The following is a 16,970-nucleotide window of genomic DNA, read 5'->3' as shown; positions in this document are numbered from 1 at the left end:
CAGGTGGCGCTACCCACCACCCCGTTTCAAAGTGGTTGCTCATAGTATCCATCCACCAATCTTGCTCTCTTGTTTACATGTGCTGTCGGTCGTACGAGTTGCTACGATGTGTTTGTTTGATCGTGTTTTTGCGTTTGCTGTAATGAATTGCGACATAGTTCGCGTGCACAAAAGTGCCAGAAGATAGCTTGTGTCTCGCTGCAAACTCGCGGTATGCGTGGTGCGCCAGGCAAACGTGGACCAACGATTTTCATGTCATGGAGTGCGTTCCCTTTGTCCGTGGTGGTTGTGGAGAGTTCGGTGGGCGCCGCAAAGAAATGATGCGCATTATTAACGTTCCGCAGGTCGTCCACTACGCAGCTGCATGTATGCGGGAATAACTTTGCAGCTCCGGCAACTTGGAGGGCGCTTTTCGACCGCATCGTACCATTTAAAAGGTGAGTACACGCATGCTGTGCTTGCTTCTCGTGTGTGCCTAGAGTGCCTTGCGAGCGTAAGAAATCGAACTCCCGCGACGACATTGACTGTGCCGATGCTTGCTGAGCGTTGGTTGACATAATTTGCTTGCCCAAGTTTATTGGCTTAATGCTGAATTGAAAGTCTTGGTGAGCGCTTCCTTCCGGTGAGAGGGATTAGGTTCGGCAACAGTCCTCATTTGCGCGAGCTGCCACTTTTCTGCTAAAGTTGGATAATAAAGACTCATCTGCCTCTTTACCTATTCTTACTGCAATGACGTTTCCTCTCTTACTTATGCTTCGAGGTTGAAAATAATGTCTGTTTACGCGGTTGTCGGTTTGTGAGCAGTTATTGGGAAAAAGTATAAACACCATGCAAGTGATCTTGCGCGCGACAGCGACGCGATGTAGATGGTTGTCGCGCTCGCTCGTTCCCTACAAGTCGTACCCCATGCGAGCGGTCTTGCGCGCGACAGAGACGCGATGTAGATAGGTGTCGCGCTAGCTCGTTCCGTACAAGTCGTACCCTATGCGAGCGACGACATTGAGAGCCGTCTCCCCGGTGTTGCCGGTATGAGGGCAGCAAATACGCGCCAAAAGTGTGCTTTATTAATTTAGTTTGCTGTGTTTTACTCAAAGGAGCAGCGTAAAACATTTCTTTAAAGTCTTGCAGTAGGTTCTTAACCTTGCACGTATCAAAATAGTCGTTTGCTTGTTCCGTGCAACAAGCGGTAGTACTCGACTGATGTACAATTCCGGCTTCGCGCTATTGTCTGTTCGCTCATAGCACTTCTGGGCGACGAGCGACGAATTCTAGATTTCCAGAACCAGGCGACAAAGAACGAGCGATATGTTCGCGCGACGGCCCGTTTTCTCGCTCAAAACCGTCGCGCACAAAATCTCCCTCATAGGGTTCGGGCAAAAAAATTTAAGCAATTACGGCTTGCTACTACTACAGCTTACGTTTTGAGACAAGGTGTTTTGACATAACTTTGACATAACTAGAGATGACAAGGGAAAGTTGCTTAACTGATAGAAAAAAAAATGAATTGTTACGTAAACAAACATTTGTTTGTAATGTACTGTAGCTGTAGGTCTTAAAAATTTTATTGTCATGAAGAGGTCCCTATTATCACAATATTCATCAGTAACTTTGACCTTGTGCTCTGTTCCCACCCTGCAGTGGTGCAAACATTGTTTTTGTGACTTTTTCTGTGCTCCTCGCATGTGTTCACAACGACTTCTTTAAAGTGACACTGCTACAAGTTAACACAGAACCTATCTTGCAGGGGCAAGGCCGTGACCAACAACAGTGTCCACGTCAGGGAGGAGCTATGGCTGCAGCAGCACTGTGTGTAATCGGATGGTCTGGTCAGGTATGACTGAAGTGTATGTGTTTGCAAAAGAAGGATCTCGGTATCATTCGTCAATAAGTTTATGGACATATTACTCAGCAGTGCTTACTAAATAGGCTAAATATCTGCTCAACTTTATTCAACTTGCTGCTTATTTGTGTCTGTAGACATTATGTACACATTACCTTGTTCACTTTAAAACTAGACCTAACATGTCTTGAGGTTTATTTTTTCTTGCATCAATCACTTGACTGCACGTTACATTTTATTTTGCTTAGTACACATTATATCTACCTCTTGTTATTTTGTTTTATTGATTTGAAACTTTCCTGTGTTACACCTTTTATATCCACTTTTTTTTTCGTTTAGGCTACACGCTTGTGCAGTTTCTGCACACGTAAGGATTAAAAGTGTAATGGGCCAAATATGTCACAGGTCTAAGCATGCAGCATGCTTACCATTGTTTAACATTGGTATTACAATTATTGTGAGGTTTACTTGCACGAACAAGACTAATTGAAAAAAGTTGGACAAGACAGTGCACTAGACTTCAACTTACAAGCTTTATTCAGAAAACACGCAATGAGGCCCCACCTTATGCTCAAAAATATCTGCAGACAGATGCATAAATAAATGTTCCACATGGGAGGAAACCAAATGCGCAACAAAGCCAATACTGCCCACAACAAACCATTACAAAGCATTCAGCAGGTTCTTCTCAAGGTACAACAAACACTCCTTTATCAGTGAGTTCCAGTGAAGGAGTGCTTACACATTCATCATCAGCCTTTGAAATGCCAAACACCAAATATTTCCTTATCTAACTGCCTGCCAAACCGTCTGAGCACTTGCTTGTTTTGAAAACACAGGTAGCCTTTACGAGCACATCTTCGGCAGTGGTCAGCCAAATGGGCAGTGCCTGCTAGAGTGTTTACAGCGTTCCGGCGCTCCCTAAGCCTCTCATTCAAGAACCTGCCCTTTTGTCCAATACAGCACTTTCTACAGGGAAGTGAAATCTTGTATACCACCCCCACATTGCAGTTCAAAAAGTGGGTGACATGCTCCCTAGTGCATGTACCCTGATTCCCGGCGTTGCTTACCAACCTGCACATTCTTGCGAGCTCTAGTGGCGCTGAAGAAAACACCTACACTGCACTGGTTTGCCACATTGTTTAGGTGGTGGGACACCCTATGTACAGATGGCACAGCCACAGGGCGCCCACTGGCACGTGCGTTATTGCACCGAGCAGCTGCCAGATCTGTTTTTACCTCTTTAATGAGGCTCCCAGTAGTTGACACCAAAGTGTTATCGAGATACCTGGCCCTACATAAATGGCTCGCTTGTTGCTGAGCGCTGCAGGAAACCTGGTGCACAAGATTTAACCAGAACAGCTCTCGGGCAGCTAGGAGCTATGCATCCTTTAACATGGAGTATGCCAAACGGTAGTCGAGCAAGGGCTTCGTTTTCCTAAGAGAGTATATATAATAAGGAAAGTATGATTTAAAATTATACGAATATCGAATGATTGCAGGTGATCATCTTCTGGCAACTCATGTGTGAACTTGAGTCCTACTGAACACTGTTCGAAAACACCCACAATGTTTTAACAGCAAAGCCAGCACAACAAGAAAGTCATTAGCACTACCACATTGCCCACTGGACGTGCAGTAACGCATGTCCCAGTGGTAGCCGTGCAGCTCTGCCATACATACACAGGGTGTCCCACCGCCTAGAAGAAAGGTGGCGAACAAGTTTGGTGTAGGCATTTTAATGCTCACAAGAATATGCAAGTTGGTAAACATTGCCGGGCGTCAAAGTACATGCACTAAGGAGCATGTCACCTGCTTTGTTAACTGAAATGTAGTGGTGGTATGCTACATTGCACTTCCCTGTGGAAAGTGGTATATTGAACAAACAGGTGCCTGAATGAGTGGCTTGGGGAGTACCGGAATGCTGTAAATGCTCTCACAGGCGCTGGCTACTTGGCTGATCACTGTTAAAGTACCCATAAGTGCTCCCCATGTTTTCACAGCACACAAGTGCTCAGTCAGTTTGCCAGGCAGTTATATAGGGAAATGTTTGAGGTGTTTTGCATTTCGAAAGCTGCTGATGAATGCATAAGCACTCCATCACTGGTACCAGCTAATAAATAAGTGTTGTGTCTTCAGAAAAATCTGGTGAATGCTTTGTAATGGCTTCTTGTGGATGCTTATCAGCTTCTATGTGCATTTCGTTATCCCCTATGTGGCACATTCGTTTGTGCATCTGTCTCCAAATTAACTGAGCATGCGGTGGCCTGTTTGCATGTTTCTTCTGAATAAAGCTTGTCAGTTGAAGTCTACCGCTTTGGCTAGTCCGACCTTTATTCCGTACGCCTTGTTTGTGCTAGTAACTATGTCACAGGAGCTGTGTCAACGCCAACTAGCCCAACCTTCTACATTTTTTCACAATTATTTCTCAAGTTCCCAGAACAATAGACACGAGCTTGAATTTCTTTAAATGGTAAATGAAGGCCAGTATTCACTGTGCTGTAAGTACTACAGCAGTGAAGAGTTTTCTAGTAAGCTTGCTTTCTTTCTCTACATTTATTTATATTCTTCTTAAGCTATACCCATTCATGCAAGTAGGCATTGTGGCAGAGTCTGTGTCCAGTTGCATCGTTTTCGACTTTGTCTATACTGCATAGACCACATAGTTGGTACATAGTTCAGTCTATTGATGCACTATCATTAAATAAGCATGCAGTTTTGCACATGCAAGATTGCCTGCTCGCTATTGCTAAAGCATTTGCTGGTTATTGCTATGTTGCTCATCATGTGAACTTGATTTCAACAGCACCACACAGAACATCTGCTTGGCAGTGGTGTAATTTTAATAGTGACTATCAGCCAACAAGCTCTAAGTCTACAGCGGTCCAGAAATAATTCTATTACTTTGGGTCTCTCCACATATTTGGTTAGCACAGTGGGCAGTTTTCTATTTATTCTGCTTGGTGCTGTTCACGTGAGAATATTTTCAACTAGCAAGTACAAAGTGTAATGCTGTCAAAAGCCTTTGATTACTGGGCAAATGAATTGAAAGCATGGTACGTAATCCAAAAAGTATTTTTCACAAAATACTAGTGTCAAGAACAAGCATCATATGCACTGCAACTCATGGTTTTATGTTGGTATGCAGGTATCTCAAGCTAAGGGTGCTTGTGCATGTATTTTCCACATATTAGCTAATGCTTTAGCTACATGAAACTGTCTATGTTCTGGCTGCTGAAGTCAAATTTGTGGTTGATGAACCTGCTTGTTTTTGCTGTGCACTTACATTTCTGTTGTTTCTTAAAGGTTGTAGCCATGTGACAACTGATGTATTGCAGCAATGTCAAAGGTAGCTTCCACCCATTATTGCTACAGTGTGCCAACAGACACCTGTCGCCGTATTGGTGCATTTTCTGAGAACCAGCCGTATCCTCTAGGTGAAATTTGTAGTGTCGTTTTGAGTTTGCCAGTCAGTTCATATAACTTGAGGACAAAATTTACACAGTGAAGGAAGGGAGACCATACAACATGACCAGTGATGACTGAATATTTTGATAGAAGGAATAAAAATAACACTGAATGTGTGCTTATATTGTGCACAAGTTCCTTCAGAAGGAAAATGTGAGTTGTAATACAAAGGCAAAAAATCACAATAAACAGTATTTGCGTAAAAAAAGGTGAATAGTCAGACTAATTTCTATCCCTTGTCATCTAGAAAGGACGCCTTTTTTCATGCATTCATAATGGGGGCTTGCTCACACGTCTTGTGGTATGCCTCTCTGATTTCTCTTGTCAATTTTTCACCGTGGGTGGAAACAGATAAACTAATTTAATCTGGCCTAAAGCCCTATCGCGGCAATGCACGGCCAAGTCAGACGAGCATGCCGGTCTTCTCAGTAAAATGTGGTGATTTCTTTGGTACATATTTAGTTCCTGGCCTGTCAGCTTCCTAACATTGGAATGCAGTACACTGCCCCTAACACACACTAGACGTATTTCGTGGTATGTTTAACCAAGCGTACCTCGCTTGCCTGCTCGCTTTTCTCAGTTCACTTGTGGACTGTGCGGCATACCTGCCTACTTTATTTTTTCTCTCGAAATATGTGTGCATAGCATTCCACAAGCGCATTGAGAAAGGCGTCCAGGCAAAGGAGATTTGTATAAATTACCACTAAATATGTCTTGTGTCCGTCATTAGTAGTGTATTCTATGCCTCTGTTCATGTGTATGTTTGGTCAAATGCACAGGGTCGTCAACTCTTGGCACGAACACGACTCAGCGTGACCACGCCCCGCGGAGTGCCAGCGTGCATGGCGCAGGGGGGATGTGGAGCTTCGTGTCATCTGCTAAAGTGCGGGAGCACGCCATGCTTTAGCGGATGACACATGACATGAAGTCCCACCTCTAAGCCCCCGTGCGCCTGCGCCGCTTAGCTCCGTTGCACAGCCATGCAATGCGCGCTGGCAATCCGCGGAGTTCGGCCACTCTGCACCATCTTCGTACTAAGAATAGACGGTCTTGTACATTGGGCAGACTGGCCGCTGTATAAGCATGTGCCCAGGAGAGCACCATTATTCACTCAAGGGACAAGCATGCTCGTCCCACTTGACAATGCATTGACACAACTGGTGATGTACGCCAGATTTAGATTGTTCATCTCTTTTGTTTACTTAAGGCAACCGATTGATCAACAATATCACTGAGGCATACCATTTAAAAAAGAGGGACATCTGTCAGCCAGTGCTCATTATGATCGCATTACAAAGAGGAATACTCTCTAAATGACACGGAATAGTGATCACTCCGTGCTTATTTGTTCTATTTTTATGCAAGTACTGTTTATCATGATTTTGTACATTTGTATTGCAACCTGTGCCCTTTGTCTTAAAAGATCGCTTGTGCAGTGCAAGGGCACACGCAGTATAAATATTATCTTAAATTTTTGCACCAAAATTAATGTTGAATTGGTAGCTTTTGTGTCTTGTTGTCTTCTTTCTGTCCCTTGTATCACTCAAAAGGTAAACATTAACGTACACCAACTTTCTTAATTACTTGCCCGTCAGTGTTGATAAACATGAAATGTTGTTTTCAGCCAGAATATTCTTACCATTTCTCATTTCCGGTCATCATAGTGCTAATCCTTTGGCTTTTTATAAAGCGTGCTAATATGTACTTCTGATTAATGCAAAAGTTAGTTCTAGTTGGTGGTAGCTGAACTTGGACATTATGACAAGTGCAAGGGCACACACACACACAAAGAGACAGTCTGAACGGGCGCTAGACATCAACTGAAGGGCTTAATGACAAAAAACAGCAACGCACATATTGCGCAAAAACCTACAAAAAGATGTAGAAGGTGCAATTGTCCCTAAAGAGAATTCCGCTGCCGCTGTACTAGCGCTGTACTAACAGTACAGCGCTAGTACAGCAAACATTTCAAACATTTCAAACCTGGTCGCAGTAAAAGGAGCGTGCACACTGAGTTCTGAAGTTTGAAGTTGTGACGGGACTTGGCGCATTCGTCGCTGCAGTTTAGTCATGACGAAAATATAACTGCTGAGATGAGTGAGTGGTGCGAGTGGTTTTCAGAGCCCACAAGGGAATTCACTTGTTTTCAACCATGCAAGGGTAATCTTACTTTCAAGGCATGTCTCCAATGTTCTTTAGAACAAGGCCATGTAGTGTGTGATGGTGGTGGATTTTGGAGACTGGCGCGCGTAGGTCTCTAGGTAACGTGCTGCACTGTTCTCCGTGTGACACTGCAATCTTGGAGGCCTTGACGTCACTCGTTCTTGCACTGTTCTCTGCATGGCGGTGCGCCTATTTGAATCAATTGTTTCGCTTTCTCTGTTAATTTTATTATTGCAAGGTTAGACTGTACGAAATATGAGTGTTTGCTGCCCTTAAAATGGGAAAATTTTATTAGTTTAATCCTTTACACAAAAATGAATTTCTTGGTGAGGTTGGGTTTAACCCCAGTTTTTTTTAAACTTGTTCGAGGGGCAGAAATAGGAAATTATAGAGTTGCATCAGAAATTGACGGATCTAATTAACCTATATCATATTGTTTTATACAAGTGCGTTTTAGCGTTAAGAATACTGCTCAGGAAAAAAACACTTCGTATCTATTGCAGGTACAGATTGGTGTGGGATTTGTGATGCCACTCAACAAGTGGCATTACATATTCAAGTCTGCTTCCGACGGAAAGTGCCCATTAGAGGTGGCATGGCACCTGTGGACACCAGTGCAAGCAGGTGAAAGCAGCCTGACTGGACAGGCCTGCCGGACAATGTGCCGCGCATCTTGGAAGCTTCCGGCAACACCGGAGAAAGTGGCTGCTTTGAAGAGTAAGTCAACAGTCACCTCAATTGAGAAACATAACTGCATATCTACAAGTTATCTGAATGAGTTAGCATTACATGATGTATACAGAGCGACAAGAAATGGCAAAGCAAGAATGACGCAAGTGCCTATATATTATATCTTTTTCTTCTGCTGTATATGCACTGTGTCTCGACACACAATTTAAATGTCTCTGTGGGTATGAAAAACAGCACAAGATAATTTCGGGATATGGGTTTCCGGCGAAAATCACCCACAAAGTTTCCCCCATAATCAGTTTGAATTAAAAACAATCAAGAAAGTCGGGTGGCTACACGAGCGGTTAATTTTGACAGGACCTTGATAGCTTGCATTCACCTGCTGCTCGTTGTCTTAACAGAAGTGAACATTTAAGCACCTCATTGTCTTTGAAATTTCTAATGTAGACTTGGCATGCGTTATTGTAGGTTTTCACGCTGCAGCTTTCATTTCACTTTTTTGAAATAATGCTTCTCAAGAAAATTGGGTTCCGACACAGCTTGGCAAATTGTATGGTCTAAAAGAAGCTTTTTAAACTACTGCCGTCCAAAGTGTTGACTGTGGTCAACTGATGTGCTGCTTTACAATCTGCAGCATTCACAGCCATGCAATTTCAAAACACTATTCTGATTATTGGGATGTAAAAGTTATAAACAGGGATAAAGTGCCTCGGAAAGGGTGGCCAACGTTTCGTTAGGAGGACCTATCTTCTCAAAGGCTGCCTCGTCATCCTCGGCATGTTGGTTTTAAAGTGTTAGTAGAGTGACGTCACATGCAGTTGTCGGGAGTGGCTGGTTGTAAAGGGAGAGACTTGAAGGAGAATGAGCGCGGTCACCTGATGTCTGTAAGCATGATTCCTAAGACGTAGGAACAATAGTGGGAGTGGGAAGGCGGGGAGAAAAGGAGAAAAAAAAGAGACCAAGAGGGAAAGAAAGAACAAGAAAAGAAAAAGAAGGGCATAGGAAGGTGTTAGGGAAGCAAGAGGTTAGGGAGCATTCAGGGGTGTCTTTGGCAGCATGTTCTTGTGGCTTTAAAGGAGCCGGTGAGGCGGTCAGTGCTCGAGTAACAAAAACAACCCGAAAAGACATTAGTTGAAAGAATGACTTGAGTAGCATAGCAGCAATGCGTCGGATAATTTAGAAGGAGTTAAGATGGCAGCAAGGAGTCTGGAATGCAGTGCATAGGGTAGCTGGAAGGCAGCGGCACGGTCTTTCTAGGGACGTTAGTCCCAGTAGCTGAACGTAGGTGTCGTCACAGCGGTATGCAGAAGTGGCGATACCCTGTGTGGCTGAGGCACCGAAGAAGGTATCCTGGCGCCTGGGATTTTGGAATATGTTGGTGAGGGTGTTTCGAAAAAATAGAATAAAGAACAGACAAATATGGGGGTGAACTGAAACTGGAATAACAAATAAGAGGGTGGCATGAGCAAAAGCGGGCGGAAGCAGATGTACATGGGAAAACATATTTATGCGAACATATTTACGGGGATTCTACAGACTTCCTATTGCGCTGCACTGACAGGCCCCACACATACCTACGATACATAGACGACATATTCATAATATGGTGACATGTTCAAGACAGCCTAGATAAATATGTAGGATTTCTAAATTCTTTTCAGCCAACAATAAAATTCGCATCAAAATCTTCAGTGGAGCGCATAAACTTTCTGGACTAAACAATATACATTGACACTGGGACACTAATGACAATGCTGTATGGAAACCTTTTGACAAACAACAGTACCTAGAATATACAAGCCACCATCAAGCCACATTGCAAAGAAGGCATCTTTAAAGGCCAAGCACATGGCTACGTCACATGTGTGTTGAAAACCAAGACTACATAGATAGACTTGATCACCCTAAAGAAACCCTATCAAACGGGAACCACCCAAAGAGTGCCCTTCAGAAAGCCTGCACCGATGCAACCAAACTTGACTGAGCCGACGTGCTCAAGCCCCACCCTAGGATCACAAGAACAGCGCCTCTTCTTACTACTAAATTCTCACACTCCCAAACATGAACAACATCCTCAATAAATACTACCCAATTCTCACCAGCAACCAGAAACAAGATTTTTCCCGCCCTGCCCAGAGTAGTCTTGAGATGCAACACTATAATATTAAGGATATTCTTGTATGTGCCAAACTAAAAACAACGAAGTTAGGAACCAGTCCCTGTGGCCGCCCGGGTGCTCTACATGCAAACATATTTAATCTGCTACTACAGTAATAAGTACAGCATCAAATTACTCAAACAACGTAACTTCGAGTTTCATCTGCACATCAAGCAATGTAGTCTACTGTCTAGAATGTGCCAGTTGTAGCAAATAATACATAGGTGAGACAGGACAATAAAATCATAAAAGACTGAACGGTCACCGCGCAGATACAAAACAATTTACCTAAAGGAGTAGCCAGCCACTTCAATGAACATGTCATATGTGACAAAGCAAGGCTCTATAGACTACAAATTTCCGCTCACCTCGCTAGAGGAAATATCTGGAATCATACCTCATACACAAGTTTAAATGCCTACATCCAATGGGAATCAATTTAACACAGCAACTTAGAATCTTTAAAGACTTTAAAGCTGTAACTTAAATCGGAAAGCCTCATGTCATCAACCAAGGCGCAAAACACATTGTGCCACCAGCTAAACTTAATTCTTAACCTCACCTATTCCACCGTTTCTAATTTTTACCTGCTTACTACTCAATTTAATATATTCTTTCGTGTTTTAATGTTTATATCAACTGTATGACCCCTTTTCCCATGCACACCTGCCTCTGCCCGCTTTTGCTCATGTAACCCTCCTATTTGTTATTCCCCTTTCAGTTCCCCCCTTTTGTCTGTTTTCTATCATATTTTTTGAACACCCTCACCACCACAATCCAAAATCCCAGATGCCAGGATACGTTTTTCTGCGCATCAGTCACACAGGGTATCACCAGCTCTATATACCACTGTGACGACACCTGCGTTGAGCTACTGAGGCTGACATCCCTAAAACACCATGCCTCTGCCTGCCAGCTACCACATACATTGCATCCCAGACTCCTTGTCGCCATCTTAATTTCTTCAACATTACCCGACGCGTTGCTGCTACGCTACTCAAGTCATTCTTTCAACTGATATCTTTTGGGGTCTTTTTTGTTACTCGCACACTGACCGCCTGACCAGTTCTTCTAAAACGGCAGAAAGATGCCGCCAATGACACTCCTGAATGCTCCCTAACCCCTCACTTCCTTAACACGCTCCCATGCCCTTCTTTTTCTTGTCTTTCTTTTTTTGCCTCTTGGCATCTCTTTTTTTCTCCTTTTCTTTTGTTTCTTTTCTCGCCGCCTTCCTATTCTCACGGTCTTGTGCCCTCGTCTTAGGAACCATGCTTACAGACGTCAGACGACAGCGCTCATTCTCTTTAAAGTCTCTCCCTTTACAACCAGCTGCCACTGACAACAACTGCACGTGATGTCACCCTACTAGTCCTTTAAAACTAACATGGCAAGGCTGACCAGGCCACTTTTGACGAAGATAGCTCAAAAGTTGGTCAGCCTTTCTGAGGCACCTCATCCATGTTTATAACCTTCATATTACTGTGTGCTATTCCATCTGTCAGCCGCTTTCTTGATTTTAGATGTTCTGATTATTGAAGTTTGTAAGACATGGCCTATCAGCACTTTCGGCATACTTTCAGTGATCTCATTTTATTTAAGCATAAGAATGAGGAAAGAACTGCTACACAAAGAAAGCACCTCGAACATTAGTCGCATGTACGCTCTGATCTGCATAGCTGATCTTGTTCTACGCAAAGCATCCTAAAATTTTCATGCCTCTTGTCGGTGCCAAGAAAAGCAAGGTGCTGGGCATCATGCGGAATTCCAGCGCTTTCCGCCAGCCTGGATTAGAAAGGACTGTATAGTGTGGCTGTAACTGGCATTCTTCTGCCAAGATTCAATTGTTTTATGGATCAAAGTACCAGGTACTCTTGTAGTCGCATCAACACTCTGCCGAAGATTTCATTTCCTACATAAATATGTTTTTTTTAAACAGACGAGCATGAAAGATTGCTCTGTATTACGTTAAGATGCTTCTTTGGGCTTTTTTTACATTGAAGATGTAGGTTACCTTAGCAAAGTAGCAATATGGAGATTGAAAAGTAGAAAAAAAATGGCAGATCCCATGCACTGTGAGAATCGATGTACACGAAGCACACATTGTTTGCTTTGATTGACAATAATTAACGGTGATGTTAGTGGCAAGTTTGTAATTTTTTCAGTGTTTAGTCCAATACGAAAGTGGCGAGTTGATGTTAAGCATTACCTTGCATGCACCACTTCTGTTTGTCTGCATAGCCCACAGAACACACAGGGAGATGTGTTTGCTTGAGGCGTTGTTGCGAGTCATTGTTCATAATCTCTGAGAAGGAATGGAGCGTTGTCATTGCCTCACATGGCGCACCACATCATGGCAGAAATATTAAACTTTAATTGAATTATGAGGCTGTGCATACTTCAATCAGCTATTGTAATTGTATGTATACAATGTATACATAAATTCGCGGTCTGCACTACATTTCACTGCGTAGCGAAGACGCTCCTGTTCTGTGTGACACTTCTTTCAAGTCTGGGTGTCCTCGACGTCGAGTGCACGCCTTGCTGGCGCGTGTTAATGGGCTCCTTCTACATACATGGCCAACACACTGTTGAGATTCCAGCTCAAAGCGCTCTCTTCAGACTAAGGACGATTCTAATGTTTACACTATCACAGCCCAGCAGCTGCATTTTTCTCGCATAGAAATTAAAACCAGCACAGCACGTGCAATACACACTAACGGTGAAATGCTGGGGCAGCAGCGCCGGTCAGGATGTGCAGAGGTGAGCGCCATCTAGTAATGTTGCAAGAAATCCAATGGCACGCATGACAAGAGACCATAGCAGCTGCAGCGCCCGTAATGTTGGGAGAAGAGGCAAAAAAAGCTTCACTTTAAAACATTAGTTGCCATCATTTGCAGCTAAATAAAGCTTGCAAGCCAGCCATTATACAGCTTTTACATGAAATCTTTTATGCCTATATGGCAAATGCTAAAGTTACGACTTCCTCACCAACTGCACGAGCAACAAGTAAAGCTAACAAATGATAGAATGGACAAATCAGACAGCTTGCACCTTGCAGCTCCCCTGCATGCGTTAGAGACAGTGTAGCCAAATTGTGGCTCTCAGAATTTGACAGGAATTTGGGTGGTTGAAGAGCAGACAAATTATGCAAAATCAGAAGCCAAATATCCACTCCATAAGGCTTTGAGTACAGCTCCCATGTGTCTAAATTTTGCAGTTAAGCCAACCTCCAGATGAGAAGAGGCGTGGCTTTGGCAAAAAACATACAAAAATTCCATGTAAATCTGCAAAACATGTGATGCATGTGTATGCATACTCACTGCAAATAAACCTGTGCTGGCTTGCGTCCTGGGTAGCATGTTTGTGTGTGACATTTGCTGCATTTTGTTATCTTAAACTTTTTTTGAAGTGATTAGAGCAGATTTCCTTCATTCACTTATTGCTAGAAATCATTGGAAAAACAATTTACTTATATATTTATTGCACTCTCCTTTTAGACTGCCTGGCGAAATACATAAGTGACCATCCAATGATGCCACCTGCACCACATCCGGAGAACCACCTTGCTTCCCTGCGAAAGCACCTTTGGAGCTCTCTTTTACACAAGCAGGACGCCAGAGCAAGCGAGTGGAAAAGTAAATACAGTGCAAGTCCATTGATGCTTTTTCAATAAAGTGTGATGATATGCTACGTAGTATGGTGCTTTACATATTGATTTGTTATGGCATGAAAATAGCCGCATCTTGGCAACATGTATATACAGACTGTACACTTCACAAGACTCAACATCACATAAAGATAACCCGTCATGAGCTTCCGAATGGCAATGGCTGCTCCTTCAATTCATCACACAACTTGCCTTTGACGTGCTGCGCCCACGATGATATCCAACCCAGTGCCCACCGTGCCACCCATCACCCACCGTGCCGCCCAGCACCCACTGTGCCCAGCAACCACCATGCTGCCCAGCACCCGCCGTGCCCAGCAACCACCATGCCGCCCAGCACCCACCGTGCCACCCGTCACCCACCATGTCACCCAGCACCCACCATGCCACTCGTCACCCAGCATGCCACCCACTACCATAATCCACCATGATGATGGATGATGGATTCCACTATGCCCAGCATCGGGCAAATTTTCAATAGGGATGCATCTTTTGGTAGACGCGGACGCACTTTTCTGCAAAACCACACGATATTCATGCAAATGGTGCTTTTGGCAGAACGCGCACGTGGATTTCTACCAAACGACTTGAAAAGCATGCCGATGCTGCTCTTTTTAGCACCCGCACATGGATTTGTGCCAAAACGCGTTTTAAGCATGCACATGCATCTTTTGGTAGACGCGGACGCAGTTTTCTGCAAAACCGCACGATATGCATGCAAATGGTGCTTTTGGCAGAACGCGCACGTGGATTTCTACCAAACGACGTGAAAAGCATGCCGATGCTGCTCTTTTTAGCACCCGCACATGGATTTGTGCCAAAACGCGTTTTAAGCATGCACATGCATCTTTTGGTAGACGCGGACGCAGTTTTCTGCAAAACCACACGATATGCATGCAAATGGTGCTTTTGGCAGAACGCGCACGTGGATTTCTACCAAACGACGTGAAAAGCATGCCGATGCTGCTCTTTTTAGCACCCGCACATGGATTTGTGCCAAAACGCGTTTTAAGCATGCACATGCATCTTTTGGTAGACGCGGACGCAGTTTTCTGCAAAACCGCACGATATGCATGCAAATGGTGCTTTTGGCAGAACGCGCACGTGGATTTCTACCAAACGACGTGAAAAGCATGCCGATGCTGCTCTTTTTAGCACCCGCACATGGATTTGTGCCAAAACGCGTTTTAAGCATGCACATGCATCTTTTGGTAGACGCGGACGCAGTTTTCTGCAAAACCACACGATATGCATGCAAATGGTGCTTTTGGCAGAACGCGCACGTGGATTTCTACCAAACGACGTGAAAAGCATGCCGATGCTGCTCTTTTTAGCACCTGCACATGGATTTGTGCCAAAACGCGTTTTAAGCATGCACATGCATCTTTCGGTAGACGCGGACGCAGTTTTCTGCAAAACCGCATGATATGCATGCAAATGGTGCTTTTGGCAGAACGCGCACGTGGATTTCTACCAAACGACGTGAAAAGCATGCCGATGCTGCTCTTTTTAGCACCCGCACATGGATTTGTGCCAAAACGCGTTTTAAGCATGCACATGCATCTTTTGGTAGACGCGGACGCAGTTTTCTGCAAAACCACACGATATGCATGCAAATGGTGCTTTTGGCAGAACGCGCACGTGGATTTCTACCAAACGACGTGAAAAGCATGCCGATGCTGCTCTTTTTAGCACCCGCACATGGATTTGTGCCAAAACGCGTTTTAAGCATGCACATGCATCTTTTGGTAGACGCGGACGCAGTTTTCTGCAATACCGCACGATATGCATGCAAATGGTGCTTTTGGCAGAACGCGCACGTGGATTTCTACCAAACGACGTGAAAAGCATGCCGATGCTGCTCTTTTTAGCACCCGCACATGGATTTGTGCCAAAACGCGTTTTAAGCATGCACATGCATCTTTTGGTAGAAGCGGACGCAGTTTTCTGCAATACCACACGATATGCATGCAAATGGTGCTTTTGGCAGAACGCGCACGTGGATTTCTACCAAACGACGTGAAAAGCATGCCGATGCTGCTCTTTTTAGCACCCGCACATGGATTTGTGCCAAAACGCGTGTTAAGCATGCACATGCATCTTTTGGTAGACGCGGACGCAGTTTTCTGCAAAACCACACGATATGCATGCAAATGGTGCTTTTGGCAGAACGCGCACGTGGATTTCTACCAAACGACGTGAAAAGCCTGCCGATGCTGCTCTTTTTAGCACCGGCACATGGATTTGTGCCAAAACGCGTGTTAAGCATGCACATGCATCTTTTGGTAGACGCGGACGCAGTTTTCTGCAAAACCACACGATATGCATTCAAATGGTGCTTTTGGCAGAACGCGCACGTGGATTTCTTCCAAACGACGTGAAAAGCATGCCGATGCTGCTCTTTTTAGCACCCGCACATGGATTTGTGCGAAAACGCGTTTTAAGCATGCACATGCATCTTTTGGTAGACGCGGTCGCAGTTTTCTGCAAAACCACACGATATGCATGCAAATGGTGCTTTTGGCAGAACGCGCACGTGGATTTCTACCAAACGACGTGAAAAGCATGCCGATGCTGCTCTTTTTAGCACCCGCACATGGATTTGTGCCAAAACGCGTTTTAAGCATGCACATGCATCTTTTGGTAGACGCGGACGCAGTTTTCTGCAAAACCACACGATATGCATGCAAATGGTGCTTTTGGCAGAACGCGCACGTGGATTTCTACCAAACGACGTGAAAAGCATGCCGATGCTGCTCTTTTTAGCACCTGCACATGGATTTGTGCCAAAACGCGTGTTAAGCATGCACATGCATCTTTTGGTAGACGCGGACGCAGTTTTCTGCAAAACCACACGATATGCATGCAAATGGTGCTTTTGGCAGAACGCGCACGTGGATTTCTACCAAACGACGTGAAAAGCATGCCGATGCTGCTCTTTTTAGCACCCGCACATGGATTTGTGCCAAAACGCGTTTTAAGCA

The 16,970-nt window shown here is 44.3% G+C and overlaps 1 protein-coding gene across 3 annotated transcripts; it reads left to right on the top strand.

The window, feature by feature from the left end:
* The first annotated feature begins 329 nt into the window (after nucleotides 1-329).
* On the top strand, nucleotides 330-14,007 carry LOC142569059 (uncharacterized). Of its 3 annotated transcripts, none has more exons than XR_012825630.1 (4): nucleotides 330-437; nucleotides 1,745-1,844; nucleotides 7,975-8,188; nucleotides 13,817-13,982. XR_012825630.1 is itself a non-coding variant. In XM_075678571.1 (4 exons), the coding sequence occupies exons 2-4, from the start codon at nucleotides 1,790-1,792 to the stop codon at nucleotides 13,990-13,992; spliced, it is 432 nt and encodes a 143-aa protein (XP_075534686.1). In that variant the 5' UTR covers nucleotides 331-437; nucleotides 1,745-1,789; the 3' UTR covers nucleotides 13,993-14,007. The 3 variants fall into 3 exon arrangements, 2 of the variants coding, with proteins under 2 accessions (XP_075534686.1, XP_075534685.1); XM_075678571.1 differs by having other exon boundaries at nucleotides 331-437; nucleotides 1,745-1,831; nucleotides 13,817-14,007; XM_075678570.1 differs by lacking the exon at nucleotides 330-437 and adding an exon at nucleotides 954-1,026 and having other exon boundaries at nucleotides 1,745-1,831; nucleotides 13,817-14,007.
* The last annotated feature ends 2,963 nt before the right edge of the window (nucleotides 14,008-16,970 follow it).

This window comes from Dermacentor variabilis, unplaced genomic scaffold (genome assembly GCF_050947875.1).
Source record: "Dermacentor variabilis isolate Ectoservices unplaced genomic scaffold, ASM5094787v1 scaffold_448, whole genome shotgun sequence".
Classification (NCBI taxonomy): domain Eukaryota; kingdom Metazoa; phylum Arthropoda; class Arachnida; order Ixodida; family Ixodidae; genus Dermacentor; species Dermacentor variabilis.
This window is presented reverse-complemented; position numbering and strand designations above follow the sequence as displayed.